Source organism: Rhinolophus ferrumequinum, chromosome 9 (genome assembly GCF_004115265.2).
Source record: "Rhinolophus ferrumequinum isolate MPI-CBG mRhiFer1 chromosome 9, mRhiFer1_v1.p, whole genome shotgun sequence".
In the NCBI taxonomy this organism is placed as follows: Eukaryota; Metazoa; Chordata; class Mammalia; order Chiroptera; family Rhinolophidae; genus Rhinolophus; species Rhinolophus ferrumequinum.
In genome coordinates this window covers 17,689,491-17,707,060 of record NC_046292.1, presented here as the reverse complement: position 1 = coordinate 17,707,060, position 17,570 = coordinate 17,689,491, and the positions used below count along the sequence as shown (strand labels likewise).

General features: G+C 42.4%; 1 protein-coding gene across 2 annotated transcripts; it reads left to right on the top strand.

The window, feature by feature from the left end:
- Positions 1-1,285: 1,285 nt before the first annotated feature.
- Positions 1,286-17,269, top strand: AUNIP (aurora kinase A and ninein interacting protein). Of its 2 annotated transcripts, none has more exons than XM_033115280.1 (3): positions 1,286-2,302; positions 14,063-14,201; positions 15,747-17,269. In XM_033115280.1, the coding sequence occupies exons 1-3, from the start codon at positions 2,225-2,227 to the stop codon at positions 16,598-16,600; spliced, it is 1,071 nt and encodes a 356-aa protein (XP_032971171.1). In that variant the 5' UTR covers positions 1,286-2,224; the 3' UTR covers positions 16,601-17,269. The 2 variants fall into 2 exon arrangements, with proteins under 2 accessions (XP_032971171.1, XP_032971172.1); XM_033115281.1 differs by having other exon boundaries at positions 1,328-2,302; positions 16,058-16,190.
- The last annotated feature ends 301 nt before the right edge of the window (positions 17,270-17,570 follow it).

Here is a 17,570-nt window from a genome sequence, read left to right as displayed (position 1 = left end):
CTGCCAGGGGTGGTACTGGCTAGACCTTGGATTTCGGGATTGGCTGGGAGGTGCAGGCGTCCTCTCCTGGGCATGCCCTAGCTCCCTGCCCTGGGAGAGGGAAAGAGATAAAGATGTGAGCCATCCTGGTTTGCTTCTCCACATTGCCTCTCACTAGGGCTGAGGATGGGGGGATCAGCCAGAGCCAGGACCCTGGTTTGGGGCTTCCAGATTATTCGGGAGGGGGTGAAGGTGGAATTTAGGCCAGAGTCAGATTTGAGCTGAGAAGCAGAGGGAGCCTCAGCAACCACCCTCTGCTCAGATTTCATTGATGGATAGAGGAGGGGCAGGGCCAAAATGTGTTCCAGATCTTACCATTGTTTGAACCCCAGCCTGGAGTTTTGGAACTCCAGAGTGCCCCCAAAGGTAAAGATTGTGCCAGGTGAAAATGGATCCCATCCAGTGCCCCATACCCCTTCAGTCACAGTCTCAGATAGTGAGCCCAACCCTCCTAGCTCTGGCCTCTATGTTCCACACATCCCTCCCAGTCTCTCTCCTGGTTTCCTTGTTCACTATTCAGTTATGCATTTATCATTTCCTGGGCCTCTGCGCAGAGACAGGCCACCGACTGGGTGGGCCCTGTGGATCAATGCAGCATCAAAGGCTTGAATGGAATGAACTGTCAGGGGAAGTCCTGAGGATGGAATAATCAGTGCTGCCTAGGACCCTCAGGGTCTTGAGTTGGGGAGGGTAAATAGGAGTTTGCTGCTGGAGAAGAGGAAAGGCATTCCAGGCAGAGGGAAAGACCTGGCAAAGAGGTATGGGAAGAGTTCATTGGGGCTGGAGCCTAGGGGTGGTCTGGACTGTCACATGGCCTGGATGCAATAAAGTCACTGTGGTAACAGCTGCCTCTTTGTGTTTTGTCTCCTGTCCCAGGGAGACCCATGTGCCTGCTCAGAGTGTGGGCAGTGGTTTTGGGAGTGGGGTAGGGGGGAAGCTGGGGCCCCTGGGATTGGCACAGGAAAGAGGGGGGCAGTTCTTGTTTTATATTTGCCTGAGGTGACATTGGGGCCTTATACACTATATGTATGAACTTTTTTTGGCAAAGGAGTGGGAGCAGTTTTATTACTAAATAAATTTTAGAAGTTAACAATGTTTCAAAATATATACATAATACATTTTATTATTTGACAAACATTTCATTTTTTTTGGTCTTTCTTTCAATCAAGGAATATTGTATGTTAACTATTATTATGTTAACTTTTGTAATATTGCTTTTTTTCAGAGTACACAAGTAATATATGTACAATGAAGGAAAATTAGTAAGTACAGATAAGAAAAACTCCCAAATGCGTAAGAAATATACATATACATACATATATATATACATACATATATATATATAAAACACATCTATGGAGATTGTGGTTAGGAATGGAAGGACAGGTGCGATGCCATCCTTTTTGCATTTCTGAGAGGCTTTTAGATTTTACAAAGTACTTTCACAAACCTTACCTCACTTGATCCTTTAAAATCCAAGGTCACACAGCCAAGCCGTGAAGGCAGGACTGAAAACTAGTTCTTGGCTCCAAATTTTTAGCTTTCATTTTAACATTTTCTAAATCCTCTCCCATGTGGGTTTAGTTCAGCTTAGATTGTCTGTTTTTGAATTACAAAAGTAATTCATAAACTCGAGGGTACATTAACCATTTAGGGTACTGTTGGGTACCCTAGCTTTGGAGTCGGGCGGATCTGAACCTCGGCTCCACCCTTCCTTTTGGGTTATTGTGAGGATTCAGAGACGAGGCCAGGAAAATCCTGAGCCCGGGGTAGTTATTGTTATTATATTTACAGTTAAGAAAGCGCAACCAACTCAGCAAAAAGAAAATGCACGTTTCTTGTTCAATGTCGCGAACATGTTCACACAACATATTTTCCGGAATACAACACTTGGATGAGATCAGAAAGAACGTGACGACCTTCGTACAAGGAAAAGAACTCCACGCTGCAGAAGACCAGTTTGCGGTCCTCGTCAAAGGCGTCCGGCGCGTCTTGGGGAAAGGGGCGGAGCTTTCGCCCGGCTGGAGCGGACGCTGGGGGCGGTACCTGCGTTGGGGCGGCCGTGACGTAACTCCTCCCACAGCGTTGGCGCGAGATTCGAACGTCGGCAGAGGTGATGTGGCCATTCCGTGAGGCGTTCGTGTCCTCAGCCCAGTGTCCGGATGGCTCGGCCTCCTGAGCGGCCATGAGGCGCCGAGACCCCGAGGAGGAGGCCTGCGGCGTGTGGCTGGACGCGGCGGCGCTGAAGAGGAGGAAAGTGCAGGTGGGACGTTGGGGCACGAGAGGGTGTTGGGGGAAGGCTTGGGGATCTGGAGGCGTGAGAAGGGAGTTTAGGGGACCCGAAGGTAATGAAGGTAAAGTCGGGGACCGAGAAAGCAACAGCTTTGGGAATTCAGAGGCGAGAGGGAGTGGTGCCTGACGAAGGGTGAAAAATGGGGTTTGGGGAAAGAGGCTGGAGAGAAAACGAGGCGGAAGGAAGGCTGGGGAGATATATGGAGAGATTGGGACAGCAAAGTGTGGCGGAGAGGTGGAGAGAAAATTGGCTCCATGGAGTTTGATGGAGCAGACTCCTCAGGAACTCCGATTCCCTGAGAGGCGTCAGAAGAGGCTGAAGTATTGGGAAGGGGTGCATATGAAAATTTGGGAAATTCTCATGCTGAGGGGCGCCAGGTTGCAGGCCGTCTACCTGCCAGAACCAGGAACTTTAGGGGAAAAAAATAGAAGAGACGGGAAGGGGAGCTGGCCTAATATTTATTGAGCATCCACTGGGTGCCAGATACTGTATTAAATACTTAATATATATTATATGTATCATGAGCCTTACAGGAATGAGGAAACAGATTAAGTAACTAACCCAGGTGCCCTGACTAGGAAGGGGAAATTTGTCACATATACAAGATACTCTGTTAGTCACTACAAAGGAACAAAAGTAGGAGATAATGGTTGTTGTTTATTGAGCATTTTATGCTGGGCATTGTGCCAAGTATTTCAGATATGTTATCTTGTGTGGTACAACTCTATATGGTAGAAAATGATACCCATTTTATACATGAAAACGGAGGCTCAAAACACACTACAGGCAGGATTCTTGTTCTAAAGTTGCTTACAGTCTTAGCGGGGAGAAAGGAGATGCACTTTGCTGGGATATTACATGCCTTATCAGTGGTAGGTACAAAAATTCAATGAAGTAAACACTGCCATTATCTGTTTTACAGATGCAAAAATTGAGGCTTAGATTAAGAAATTTACCCAGATAAGCAGGGGTTCAAGTCCATTTCCAACTGCTACAAAGGCTAGTGCTCTTACAAGGAAGAAAATATGCACAGATGAGTGGTTTCAAGGGAAATGTGATATTGGAGGTCAGAGAGGTTAACAAGTTCATGTGTAAACAAGAAGCAGAGGCTTCTGGGGTTCAGTGGCGCCTGGTATTCTCTCTCTCTGGGTAAAAGCCACATGGAAGTTAATTCAAAGTTCCAACATACACAGGAATGTAAGTAGTCTTGTTTGTTTTTGCCCTGCAGTTGTTAACTGATTAACTTCTTGTCTCTTCCTTCCACCCTCTGGCCTAATGCAATTTAATTTAGGACATCTCAGAATTTTCTCCTTGTCATACCAAACCTGCAATATCTCCGCGGTATGTCTGTAGACAGATACATGTGTGTGCTTGGCTTGAAGGCCAGCAAGAAGGCTAGTATGGCTGGAGCAGAGTGAGGCAGAGAAGAGTAGGTGAGGTCTGAAAGGTGAAAGGGCATACATGGCAGATCGTGCCTTTTAGGGGTTGGGGCTTCAACATATGAATTTTGGGAGGACACAGTTCAGTCCAAAGCAGTCCATATTTATTTATTTATTTACATTTTTACCAGTCCTTTGTTGATAAAAGGTTATCTCCAAACTTTTGCTATTAAAAACACTTCTGTAATAAAGAATTTATACACACATCATTTTGCACATACACAAATGTATCTATAGGATGAATTACTAGAAGTTGAATCACTGAGTCAAAAATGTATCTATTTTTTTTTTTTCCCCCCAAGTCAAGTTGTTGTCCTTTCAATCTTAGTTGTGGAGGGTGCCATTCAGCTTCAAGTTGTTGTCCTTTCAGTCTTAGTTGTGGAGGGCGCAGCTCAGCTCCAGGTCCAGCTGCCGTTGCTAGTTGCAGGGGGCGCAGCCCACCATCCCTTGCGGGATTCAAGGAATTGAACTGGCAACCTTGTGGTTGAGAGCCCACTGGCCCATGTGGGAATCGAACCGGCAGCCTTCGGAGTTAGGAGCAGGAGCTCCAACCACCTGAGCCACCGGGCTGGCCCCAAAAATGTTTCTATTTTTAAAATTAAGAATATGAAACATAGATTTGTTTAGTAAATATAGTAGTCTCTCCCTTCTATTCAGTTGTTAAAATTAGGGTCACTTCATGAATCTGAAACATATTTTCTACAATGCAGGAATTCCTGAGAGAAGATCTTGTGTCAACCTTAGCGTTTTGTGTTAACTAAGCTTGTTAAATCAGCGATTTAAAGTTGTCTTGCTTCCTTGGTAACCTTTTTTGTTCTTTAGTTTGTGAATTAGTATGCAAAAAAGTATGAGTTGTAGCATATTTTTATGAGTTGTAGCATATATTACAGCACAGATAGAATGGTGACTTCCCCCCCCCCCAAATATAGAGGAAAAGGCTAATTTATGGTTGTTAGGGAAATACATATATTCATTTAAAAAAAAAAGATCAAAACGTGCAATGGGTATTTATTACTCCTTGAATTAGGAATAAGTCTTTTATACTATTAGAATACATTCTTTTTTTTTTTTAAACATTTATTTGTGTTTTTCCAGACCCATCAGCTCCAAGTCAAGTGGTTGTATCAGTCTAGTTGTGGAGGGCGCAGCTCACAGTGGCCCATGTGAGGATCGAACCGGCAACCTTGTTGTTAAGAGCACTGCTCTCTAACCAACTGAGCTAACCGGCCGCCCCTGGAATACATTCTTGAATGGCATGTGATGGGTGGGAAACCTGAATACCAGTTTAATTTGGAAAGAGGAGAGAAATGGAAGAGAGTTAGGAAGAGTTCAGGAGAGAAAGAAAATAATCCATAGGGAAGCTGAGAGCCAGTACTTGGCTCTATGTCTGTACATGGACACCACAAATCACTCCTTTTTGTTTCATCATCGTAAATGAAAACATTTGTTCTGCTGATCTAGTGTGTGGCGTGAATCTTCTCTCCAGGATCTCTAGGCCTCTAGGATTTCTGGAGGCCTGAACCTTATGACCACAGTCACTGATACCATTTCTCCTTCTTGTTACTTTATTCCCTTTATTTATAAGACAACTTTATTCCCTTGTTACTTTGTTTAAAATTTGGTTCCCCCACGAGTTCCTCGGACTTTAGACTTCCAGCCCACAGCGAAGTACTAAAGGTTCCCTTTTACAGGATGTAGAAACCTGCCTCTTCCTAAAGTAGCTCTCAAGTAGACACATTTGGAGAGGCAGTAACTACTGGCCAGTGGTTTCGAAAACATGCTTCTTCCCACTTATCCCTAAACAGAACTGTCTGCTATTTTGAGGAGAATGGGGGGTAGTTTGTTGTCTGGCCAGAAGATAGGGGCCTATGTGTGGAGAAAGTTTGCTTCTCTTCTGGGCTGACTACCTGCAGAAGCATGGCAGACTTACATTCATTACCTAGGCCTTGGTATGGAGGACATTGTATTTGTTTGCATTTCAGTCTATTTTATGAGAGTAATACGTATTTTTTTAAAAAATCAAATAGTATAGGATTGTGTTAAGTAAAAGCAAAGGCCTCACTGGCAGTAGCTCCTATTAACAATTTGGTTTCCTTTGAGACATTTTCTGTAACTATATAAATAAATGTGCGTGTGTGTGTGTGTGTGTGTATTTCCCCCACAGATGAGATTGTATCAAACATACTGTTCTGCTGTTCAGCTTTCACTAAATATACAGTGGAGAACTTTACATGGGAGACTTACAGGATTTTTAAAATTTTAATTTTAATTGACATAGTTTTCAAATTTTGTATTTTAACTTTGCTGTCTCTATTTGAAAACATTGAGAGACATTTCTAACATGTCTTCTTACACATTAAAGAGGTAAAAAGATTTAGTATGTGATTTGTGTATTTGCCGTCTCTTAGATGTTTTATATTTAAAATGTCATTGTAACAAAAAATAGTTTCTCTTCTTCATCTATAATGCAGTTTAGTTCCTTACCCTTTAAATGCGTAGCAAAGAAGTGGACCTAAGTAAGAGGGGGACGGAAATGTGAACATATCAGAAATCTTGGCTGAGTCATGAGTGGTTTTGAGGCAGCCTTGGTAAAACACTAAATGCCACTCTCGACATTTTGCAACTTTACTAACAACGTTCAGTCCAGCAAATCCTCTGGATTCTCCCTTCAAATGTGTTTAGAACCTCATCATTTTCTATTTCTACCACTGCCACCTGAACCAGAGTGATCCTTTGCACACCCTGAAATTTAAAACCATCTAGTGGTTTCTGTCTTGCAGTAAAAACAAACCTTTTTAAGGCTCTCAAGACCATGCATGCTCTCTCACGCCTTTTCGGCCTCCTCTACTCTTTTCTGTGCCTCACTTTTTCCAGTCACACTAGGCTTCTTGCTGGCCCTCAAAGCCAAGGACACCGTGCTTGGGACTTTGGTCCACCTCTGCCTGCAGTGCATAGGGATTAGAATGCCACATGGCTCCGCTTCTTCATTTGTTTCAGTGTCAACTTGTCAGGGAGTCCTTTTCTTAACCACCATCAAATTGCTGTTCCATAGCCCCTACTCCTCATACTCCATAACTACTTTAATCTTGCCTTATTTTTCTCCATGCTTTTCACCGTCAGACATACGAATACTAGATACAATTAAGCCTAGAACAACACGAGGGTTAGGAGCACCGACCTGCCATGCATTTGAAAATCCACATATAACTTCTGACTCCTCAAAAACTTAACTACAGTCGGCCCTCCGTATCTGCGGGGGATTGGTTCCAGGACCCCTCTTGGATACCAAAATCTGAGGTACTCAAGACCTTATGTAAAATGGCATAGAGCAATGCATAGTCGTCCCTCTGCATCCATGGATTCCCCACTACAGATAGAAAATTCCATCCGTGGTTGGTTGAATCCATGGATGTGAAACCCACGGATACGAAGGGTCAACTATATTTATTGAAAAAAGTCCGCATCCGTGTTGTTCAAAGGTTAACTGTACTGTGTATTGTTCATTTATTGTCTTGCTTCACCTACTAGAATGAGAGTTCCATTAGGTAGTTCTTCAAACAGCATCTGACACATAGTAGGTACTCAGTAAATATTTATTAAATGAGCAAATGAGTGAATGAACTAATCTACTTGAGCTTTGCTTTTCAGAAGCTGTTAGATAGGATTGTAGTTGCTTCTTCTCGCCTTACTTTGATGACAGGATAAGTGGGAGGACTTTGAGCTTTTAGAGCAAAGGTGGACTGGAGACCTCTGGTAAAATGGCAGTTAAAGCATGTACTTCACATAACCTCCTCCCTGATACTTACTGAAATGATAGAAGAAGAAACAAAAATAGAGAAGAAAAGTTCATTTTTACTGCCCCGGAAAAGGCTCAAACTAACTACTGAAGTCTGTGGTAGCAGTACTATTAGGGTCTGTACTGTGAGACTGCCAGAAGTCTATAAGTGTACTTCACAAATGTTTATTGTGATCTTTATGTAGTGGCTTGTGGTTTGTAAAACTTTTTACATTATTCCACTTTTTAATAGCTTTGTGAGGGAGCTGTGAGTATCCCCATTTTACAGATGAGAAAAGTTCAGATAGAGATGTACTTGAGATCACATCAGAGTTAAGTGCAGCTGTAAGGCTCGATTCTGACTCTTGGTCCAGTGTATGTGTGTTTCTTTTTCTAAATGTATAAGATGTCCTCAGATGGTAAAAAAGTGAGTAAGATGATTACAACCCCGGCAGCAGGGAATACAATAGGTACACAAGTAACTGTCAGGCAGACCGTAAGCGCCTTAGGGGCATAAGAAAATTTTTTTAAGGGTTTAGAGGAAGAAATTATATTTGATCATGGGCGGAGGGTTTAAAATATATCCACAAATTCTTTTCATCCTCCTCCCTTTAACCATGGAGCCTAATTCTCCTCCCCATGAGTGTGGGCTGTACGCGGTGACTACTGAAGAGAGTGTGATGGAAGTGTTAGAATCCCAAGGCCAGGTCACAAGCAACACTGCCGCTTCAGCCTCACTCTTTGAGGGCAGCCAGCCCCATGTTATGAGACAGTCAAGCAGTTCTGTGGAGAGATTCACGTTGTGAGGAACCTAGGCCTTTGCCAACAGCGTGAGCAAGCCACCTTGAGAGTGGATACGGTAACCCTGGTCGATACCCTGAACGCAGCCTAATGAGCTTGTGAGCCAGAACCGCCTCGCTGGGCAGCTCCCAAATTCCTGATGAGCAGAGGTGGTGAGACAATGTTTGTTGTTTGAAGTTGGTAAGTTTTGGGGCAATTTGTTAATGCAGCAATAGAAGTTAATACAGATTTTGGTTCTGGAAGTGGAGTGTTGCCTAACAAAAACCTGAAATGTGGGAGTGGCTTTGGAATGGGGCAATGGGTGGCAGATGGAAGGTCTTTGGAGAGGGTGCTAGCGGAAGCTTGAAGAGCTTTTACGAAACTATTTTGAGAAGTGCGATGGCCTTAGAGGAGTCCGTGGGTGAGGGTTTTAAAGTAGACAAAATGGGATCCTTATTATGTAATGACAGGAATTTTAGCAATACAGTTGGCCAATACGGTGGAAGGTAGAAAGGAATTGGGTGACGTAGGAGATTCCAGGCAGTGTGGAAGGTGTTGCCTAGTTTCTTTTTGCTGGCTTAGGCGAAATGCCAGAGGAGAGAGAGAAGCTAAAGGAAGGCCTATTAAACAGAAAGTATCTTAGACTTGCTGGTTTTGAAAATCCCCAGACTCTCCAGGTGGCACAAGTGGGCTTTCCTTTGCAGGAAGTTTTAAAATTATTATTCCAATCTCTTGTTATAGCTCTGTTTAGATACACACATGAAAATATACTCAACGTCATTAGTCACTAGGGAAATGCAAATCAAAATCACAATGAGATACCCCTTCACATCCACTAGGATGGCTATAATCAAAAAGACAGATAATATCAAGTTTTGGCAAGCATGTGGAGAAATTGGAACCCTCATACGTTGCTGGTGTGTACATAAAATAGTGTAGGCACTTTGGAAAACAGTTTGACAGTACAAGCAACCCAAATGTCCATCAACTGAGGAATGAATAGATAAAATGATATATCTATACAATGGAATATTATTTGTCAATAAAAAGGGAATTAAAAAAGGCAAGGAAGTACTTATATACATACTGCAACTTGGATGAGCCTCCAAGACATGCTCCGTGAAAGAAGCCAGTCACAAAAGACCAGACATTGTAATGTATATGAAAGGAAAAAAACAACTGTACACTTAAATGGGTGAATTTTATGTGAATTATATGTCAAAGCTGTTAAAATAAAAAGGAAGGCTTTGGGCCGCGGTGGCGTTTGAGGCAGACCTTACAGCAGTGGTTGGAGTTTGTTGGAAAGCGGTGGAGGTGGAGTGAGCATGTGAGGAACAGTATGAACAGTGGCAGAGGGGCGTTTGTGAGACGGAGGGGAAGTAGGGGGTCCCCAAAACCACCCGCATTTCTGACACCAAGATGAGGGCCCCACGACCACTCTCAGGTTTGATAATTTGCTTGAAGGACTCAGCACTCACTGAAAGCTATTATACTCATGGTTACAGTTTATTACAGTGAAGAGATACAGATTAAAATCAGCCAAGGGCAGATTCTACCGTGTTACCCCGAAAATAAGACCTAGCTGGACAGTCAGCTCTAATGCATCTTTTGGAGCAAAAATGAATATAAGACCCGGTATTATATATATTATATTATATTATATTATATTATATTACACCCGGTCTTAATTTTAATATAAAACTGGGTCTTATATAATATCAGACCAGGTCTTAACATTAATTTTTGCTCCAAAAGGCGCATTAGAGCTGATGGTCCGGCTAGGTCTTATTTTCAGGGAAACACAGTATGAGAGACTAAGGAGAAGGCGGGACTTGGCGATGGTGCTCTCAGTGACTCTAGAAGTGGGAGGAGATGCGTATGGGCCCTGCAAAGCATAAAGGAGGAGGAAGCAGGGCAAAAAGAATGAAATACAGATAGTCGTGTATTTTAAAGCCATGTCAGTTTATATGGAGAGTGAGACTTCATATATTTAAGACCACGGTGACCATTATGAAAAAAGGAAGTTGGATCGAATTATGTCCTAGATTTTCATTGAAGGCCATATGAATCCTTTAAAAAAGGAATTAAATTGGTTTGAAAGCAGAACTTTAAGACCAATTTACAGATAAATTATCAGAAGGGATAAAGATAGAATGAGGGCTACACTGAATTTAAATGCTGTGAAGAATGAAAACATTTTCTAATAGTAAGAGGGGTGGAGTATATAACCCCAGATCTGCTTTGATACTAGAGTTGTGAAGTGTAAAATAGGGTCACACTTTTGGAGTGATTTGCAGCCCCCTAACCCCCCTCAAAAAAAAAAAAGCGAAAAAAGCATCACTTTGTAGGACAACATCACAAAGGCTGCTTGTGATAACAAGAACAGCAGGAGCTCCATAGCTGTGGCAAGTCAGTTTTTCCTTCCACCCCTCTGAAGGAAGAAAACTTGATGGCACAATGAATGTGATATACCAAAGGACTAGAGATCCTTTGGTTTGGAGGAGTGTGTTCCTTGAAGTTCGATTCTTCAGGGCATTCTTACAGAGTAAGAATTGTTAATCCCTCGCTGTGGCTCCCCACGGGGTTTGGTCCTGGAGGAACCCTAAGCCTGTATAGGCTTTCTCGTACACACTGGAGCTGCCTTTATTTTGAAGTAGGGATAATCTGCTCAACGACTTTTACCTGGGCCCCTCTCCTTTCCAGATGACTTGTTCTCGCTCAGCCTTAACATTCCGCTGAGATAACTGAGGCAACGTCACTCTGACCTAAGGAAGGAACGTCCTTCTACTACTAAGTATGGCCCACGTGGTAAAAAGCTTTATTCCCGAGTGTTTTGCTAATTGAGGTCTTACTGTTATCTGATAATCTGTAAGTCTTCTATATGGGACTTAGTGTACTTGTAGTAATTTAAATACTACCGTGTTTTCCCGAAAATAAGACCTAGCCGGACCATCGGCTCTAATGCACCTTTTGGAGCAAAAATTAACGTAAGACCTGGTCCTATATATATAATTTTTGCTTCAAAAGGTGTATTAGAGCCGATGGTCCGGCTAGGTCTTATTTTCGGGGAAACACGGTATTTATTATTGGCTTGTCTGTTTTTTCCCTTAAGCTATAAGCTTTACTAGGGCAGAAACAGTATGTTTTGCTGATCACTGTATTCCCAGTACTTAGAGTATAGGTGTTCAAATACTTGTCGGCATACTAACTCACATGATTTCACGTATCTAGGATGTGTCTCATAAAATATAGTCATGAGCCTGCTTCGGCTTTCTCATAGCATGGTGGCCAGGTCCGAAGAGTGAGCATCTTAAGAAAGCAAGGTGTTTTTATGACCTAATTTTGGAAATCATATAGTGTTACTTCTGTTAGGTTGGTGCAAACATAATTGCGGTTCAGAAGTTTAAACATAATTGCAAAAACCGCAGTTATTTTTGCATCAACCTAGTATCATACTTTATTGGTCTAGTGTTGACAAAGTTTTTCCCAAGTGAGGGAATATGAATCTCACCACTCGATGGGAGGAGTGGCATGTTATGTTAGAAGAGCGTGTGAAATGGGAGATGTCGTATTGGTCATCTTTGATAGGCTATCTATTACAGTTATTTGTAGTTTTCATGAAATTTGCAAAATTTTTAGCCAGAATTTCTTCAAATATATTTTCTGCCCTCTTCCACCTTGTTTTATGGAACTCTAATTAATTATATGTATGCTTGACATCCCACAGGTCATTAAAACTTTTTTCTTTTTCACTTTTTGCTTCATTTTGAATAGTTAATATAGCTGTTTGCAGGTTCACTGTTATTTTCTTCTGTGGTCTCTGTTAAGCCATTTAGCAAATTTTTCATATCCTCTGTTTCTCTCATTTTCATATTTTCCTTTAAATTCTTGAGCATATTTATAGTAACTTTTAAGGTTTTGTCTGCTAATTCTGTCATCCCTGACATTTCTGGGTCTGTTTCTATTGATTCCCTCTCCATCCCCAAATTATGGATATTTTTCTGCTTCTTCACATATCTAGTAATTTTTTACTGCATGCTAGCATCTTGAGTCCTGCAATGTTGGGTATCTGGATTTTGTTGTCCTTAAAGAATACTGAAATTTGTTTAGGTAGGTAAGTTTCTTGGCTAATCAGCTTGCTACTTTAAATGCTTGCTTTTAAGCTTTGTTAAGATGGATTTGGAATAGCTTTTGCCCTAGGGCTAGTTTAGCTCTAAGGCATGATCCTTCTGAGAACTCTGTTGAATGCCCCTGGTCGTCAAGGAGGTCCCTCTCCTGGTTAGAACTATCCCAGCCCTGTGTGAGCTCAGAAATTGTTCAGTTTACAGTTCCTGGCATTTCTTTGGCCCCGTGGGGTGTCACCTAACACATGTGTATGTTAGTATTCAGTAATAGACTTAAGGGATCTCTGTGTAGATTTCTGGATGTAGTTCTCTGTGCTGCAAATCCCAGGCACCTCAGCTTCCTCAAATTCCAGTATCGGTTTACTCAATTCATCAAGACTGGTGATGCTCTGCCTGGGCAACCTATATGCATTGCAGGCTTGCAAGAGCTGCCAAGCAGAAAGCTAGGGTGATCACGGGCCTCACCTCATTTGCCTGCCTTCTCGAAAATCATTTTCAGGGATCAGCCCTGCACTCTCTTATCCACTGTCTAAAATTAGTTGTTTAATGTATCATATCCACTTTTCTAGTTTTTTATGGTGGAAGGGGAAGTTCTATACCAGTACTACAAGTCAAAGTATGAATTTTATATCCAGGATTTCTTCTTTTAATCACCTAAGTACAATTTTAGTTTCCAAATGTAAAAATGAAATGACATCAACTTTGGGCTAGAATTTGGGTTCAGGTTTCAGGCCTACTTCCAACTTGCTGCATGAATACTGGCAAATCCCATTTCTTCTTTGGCTTTCACAGCCAAATTTAATTGAATATAACCCAATTTTCTCTACTTCTCAGGCATTCCATAACAAACAAATAGAAACAAAAACAAATCACACTAAATAATGATGAGGTTATAAAAGTGGACACTTCCAAAACCTCCTGGCCCATTTCCAGTTCCTACTCTAAAGTATAAAGGGGCCTGAGATGAAAAGAATAAGACCGATGATGTGTCACTGCTCTTCATCCTAATGACAGCCACCTACTCTATTGAATGGTGTTTCTGTGCCAGGAAGACTCTTCTGTGAATTAATTCACCAAATCCTCTGAACTGCCCTATGGTACAGGTACTGTTATTGTCCCCATTTGTCACATGAGATTAAGCAACTTGAAGAGGGTCACACAGGTACTAAGTGGCAGTGGCGGAATTGGGATTGATTTGAACCCAAGCTGTGTGACTCAGGAGTCATGCTCTTAACCACTATGTGCCTATCTGAAAACTATCAAAATGCATCAACTGCTGTAGAACCATTAATTAACTATAAAGGAGAGCGTCATCCCCAGAATCCCTTCAACAAAGCCTGTTTGTTCAGTTAGCCTGATTTCCATGGAGAAGCAGAAAGATTGGGCTGTATGGTTGGAATGTGTGATCCCTGGGAAAAGCACACACCATCAGTATGGCAGGAAATGGTGGACGATGATGCACAGCAAAAACTACCTAGAATATAGGATCTGAGTGGAGCCCACAGGATGCAGCATGGCTCCAAGAACGCCACTGGGATTTACTGAGTTTCTCCTATCTGGCAGCTGTTTTGTTATTAACAGGTCCTATTACTCTTTTACTCCCCATTTTCAGACACAGTTAATCAAGTCAAGCACCAAAATGCTAACACTCTTTCCTGGAGAGAGAAAGGCTAAGATCTCTTTCCCTCAAAGAACTCCACCTGCGGGCGTTCGGCAGACCAGCATTGTTTCCTTCTTCACTTTGCAGCCAGGTATGGTGACCTGTCTGGGAGCACCCAGGGAGCAAAAAGGAGTGCGTTCATTTTTCCATGCTGGAACATTTAGAAGTGGTGACACCAGTGCATTGTGTTAAACTTAGCTCACCTATTAGAAGAGGTTATAAACCACAAGAAATCATCACCTTTTGAAGAGCAATATATACATGCTTTTACAAACATACTTTTCTGGTTCTGTTTTGCTCAGTCTACTATTAAATATTTGTATTCCCTGCCAGAACATTGAGGAAAGGTATACTTGGGAGTTGGGGGAGCTCACCTGCCATTAGTTAGGTACATGTCTTGGATTGGTGACAATGAGTAATCTGTGTAAGATTAATTGATAATTGATATTTCTGCATGAAATTTTTCAAATTAGTCAAGGTTCAGCGATGTTTTTTTCTTAGAAAGTTTGGCTTGCATGTCCTACTTCAGGGGACCAGCTGTCTCAGAGCAGGCTGGGGCTTACAGAGCTGGGTTCCTGCCAGTTGGAGGGCATTGGGAGGGGAGCTCTAACTCCTGGTATGACTCCCAGGATTGCTTTACATAAGCCTTCAAAATGCACTCTTCCTAACCCAAACAAAAACTTAAACACCCTTTTGCTTTAACTAACAAGGACAGATTTTTTTTTTCAAACTTTCCATTTCAAAATTCTACTTCAAATTAATAGTTTTGGTATATTCTATAGTATATTTCAAAATTCTACTCTACAATCTGTATTGAATTCCTAGGCAAAATTGAGAACTCTTTCATAAAACATAGTTTCTGCAATGTAATTCTTAGAGAATTTGGAAAGAAGAAAATCAGTAATTCAGGTTTGTTTGTAATTAATCTTGGTATAATTTAAAGGGGAGTGGGAATTCCATGGCTGAACAGGGTCCATTCTATGCCTGAGAAAATGGACAGGCTGGACACTAGTAGTTGTTTATTATTGTCCTTCTTGTTGGTTGACTTAGCATCGAATTACGTCTTCACTCTCTTTACCACAAAATGTGTGGGAGTGGGGAACCTGCATTCTTCACTCTGTCACCAGAAGGTTTCTCAGAATTGGATGGTTAATGTGATCTTTGAGGCCTTACAAAAATTGTGTTGAGCATGTTTCTCAAAGGATAATATCCAAGAGTAGTGTTTGGCAAGGATCACTATATAGCAGAAAGCACATTTAATAAAAGATAAAAGCAAAACTGATGTGCCATATGTTAAACAAACTGCACATATGAAAAGCCAGCTGGAAAAGTAGGCTGTGGTCTCATTATATGTCGTGTTTGACTTTCGTAGGTAGGTCGTGGGAGGCATTCATATATTGGAGGTGGGGAATATAAGACGTGTGTTTTAGCAAGATCGTTCAGGAGAGAATAGATCGAAAGCAGGAATTGTTCAGGACAGAACAGTGAAAGCAGGACTATCAGCTACAAAGGTATGTGAGGAGTCGGAGACCCTTGCACTAGATAGTGATGGTAACAGATTTCAGGAAGAGCCAGCTAAATCCTGCTCAGGGCAGTTTTCCTACAGAATAATATTTGTTCATGTCTGTTTTACTAGGAAAGACAAATGGTGATCAGAGGAGTGTTTCATCTCGTATACAAAGTCAGACCAACAGAGAGTCTAAGAAAGATGCAATCCAGCTAGACCATCTGATCCAGGGCTGGGGGGATGATTGCGTGGCACCCCCTTTAGCCACCTCAACCCCTGCAGACATCCGGGAAGCTGGGCTTTCTCCTCCGTCCCTCCAGGCTTCTGGCCACCACAGAGTGGGATCCCCATTCTTGACTGGGATGCCTTTGTTAAACCAGCCTGACACCTTAGTCTGTGCTGGAGAGAGTCAAGACTCACTGGCTTGTTCCTTTACCCAGGACTTGGAAAGTTCTTGCTTGCTGGACCAAAAGGAGGGAGAAAAGGATTCTTCCCAGAAGAGGAAATGGCTTCATGGATCTAAGAAAAATAACTGTCAGGGTATGGAGAGACGTGGTAAACCACCTGGGGGCAGGGGCCATCAGCCCTTGGACAAGACTAAACTGGAAAAGGTGTCTGCCAAAGAAAATAGGCAGTCCCCTATCCTTTTTCAAACATACAGGGATCCCTGGAGCGGAGAAAACACAGAAGCAGTGAAACAAAGCTCCTGTGCTGTTCCTGTCTTTTCCTGGGACAGTGAAAAGAATGACAGGGACTCCTGGAGTCAGCTTTTCACTGAGGATTCTCAGGGCCAGCGCGTCATTGCCCACACCTCTAGAGCTCCTTTCAGAGATGTAACTAACAGTCGGAATCAGGGCTTCGAGCAGTTTCCTAGCAGCCCTTGGGCTCAGTTCCAGGATAGGCCCAGTCAGTTAAACCTGCAGCCTGATGTGCTCTTTACCGCGGACTCTGAAGGTAATCAAGTTATCAGGCACCAAGTCTAAATGTCTTTGAGGGTTTGGTTCTAAAAGTACCTTGAAATGACAGCCATAAGGAAATGTCTTGGCGGGGTATGTGTGTTGGGGGGAGTGTGTTTGGTTAGGAGGGAGGTATGGGGATGAAGCTCTTATTATTGAGCACTTTCTTCGTGTAGATAAAGCAGATGGAGACACTTGTTGAGACGATATGGTTGGCACATGTCTTTCCCTGAGGAAGACGTGGCTGGTATATTCCGTGTGAGTCTGGTACACTGAAGAGGAAGGGCAGGCACTCATCCTTCCACGAGAGCCTGTGAGTCAGCTGGCACGAGCCACTTCTGTGCTCTTTCAGATGCCTGACTGGAACATTGCTTCTTATAGGTGTGTAGACTTTTAATCTCTGCTGTCATCATACTTACTCAGCCTAAGTTTGGGACGATTACTCCTGCCACGTTTTTGAGTGATAAGTCAAATCTCCCTAACTTGGGTATGGGGGGCGGGGGGTAGAAGGTAGAATGGTGGCAGTTTTATTTATTTTTTGTGGTACTTTACAGCATTTTAGAGTTATGTATTATGTTTAAACATCTCTCCCTTAACAAGCCTGAGCTTGATGTGACCATATCTACTACAAGGTGGGAGAGAACTCCCTTTGTAAAACTAAAGTCCAAATAAATGACTGTTTACAAAGCTGGCTCTGATGGTAATTAAAACATTACCATTTTGTAAAAGCAACATTTTATTATATGTTGTCACTGCCATGGGTCTGAACAGGAGTCTCATGTGACCTATGTATGTGCTACATAGGTGTTATCCATCAGGTGGCAGTTTCCCTAAACAGCCTGTGGGGCCAAGCTTGCAAGTTGTAAGATGGAACTGCTTTAGAGCAAAACCTCTACAGAAAGGGACAAGAGGCTCCTTCGGGAAGTTCTCTTATAAAGGCCGGACCTTATAAGGAAAGGGGAAAGGCAGGGGCCTGTTAATGAAAGTCAGTACTATA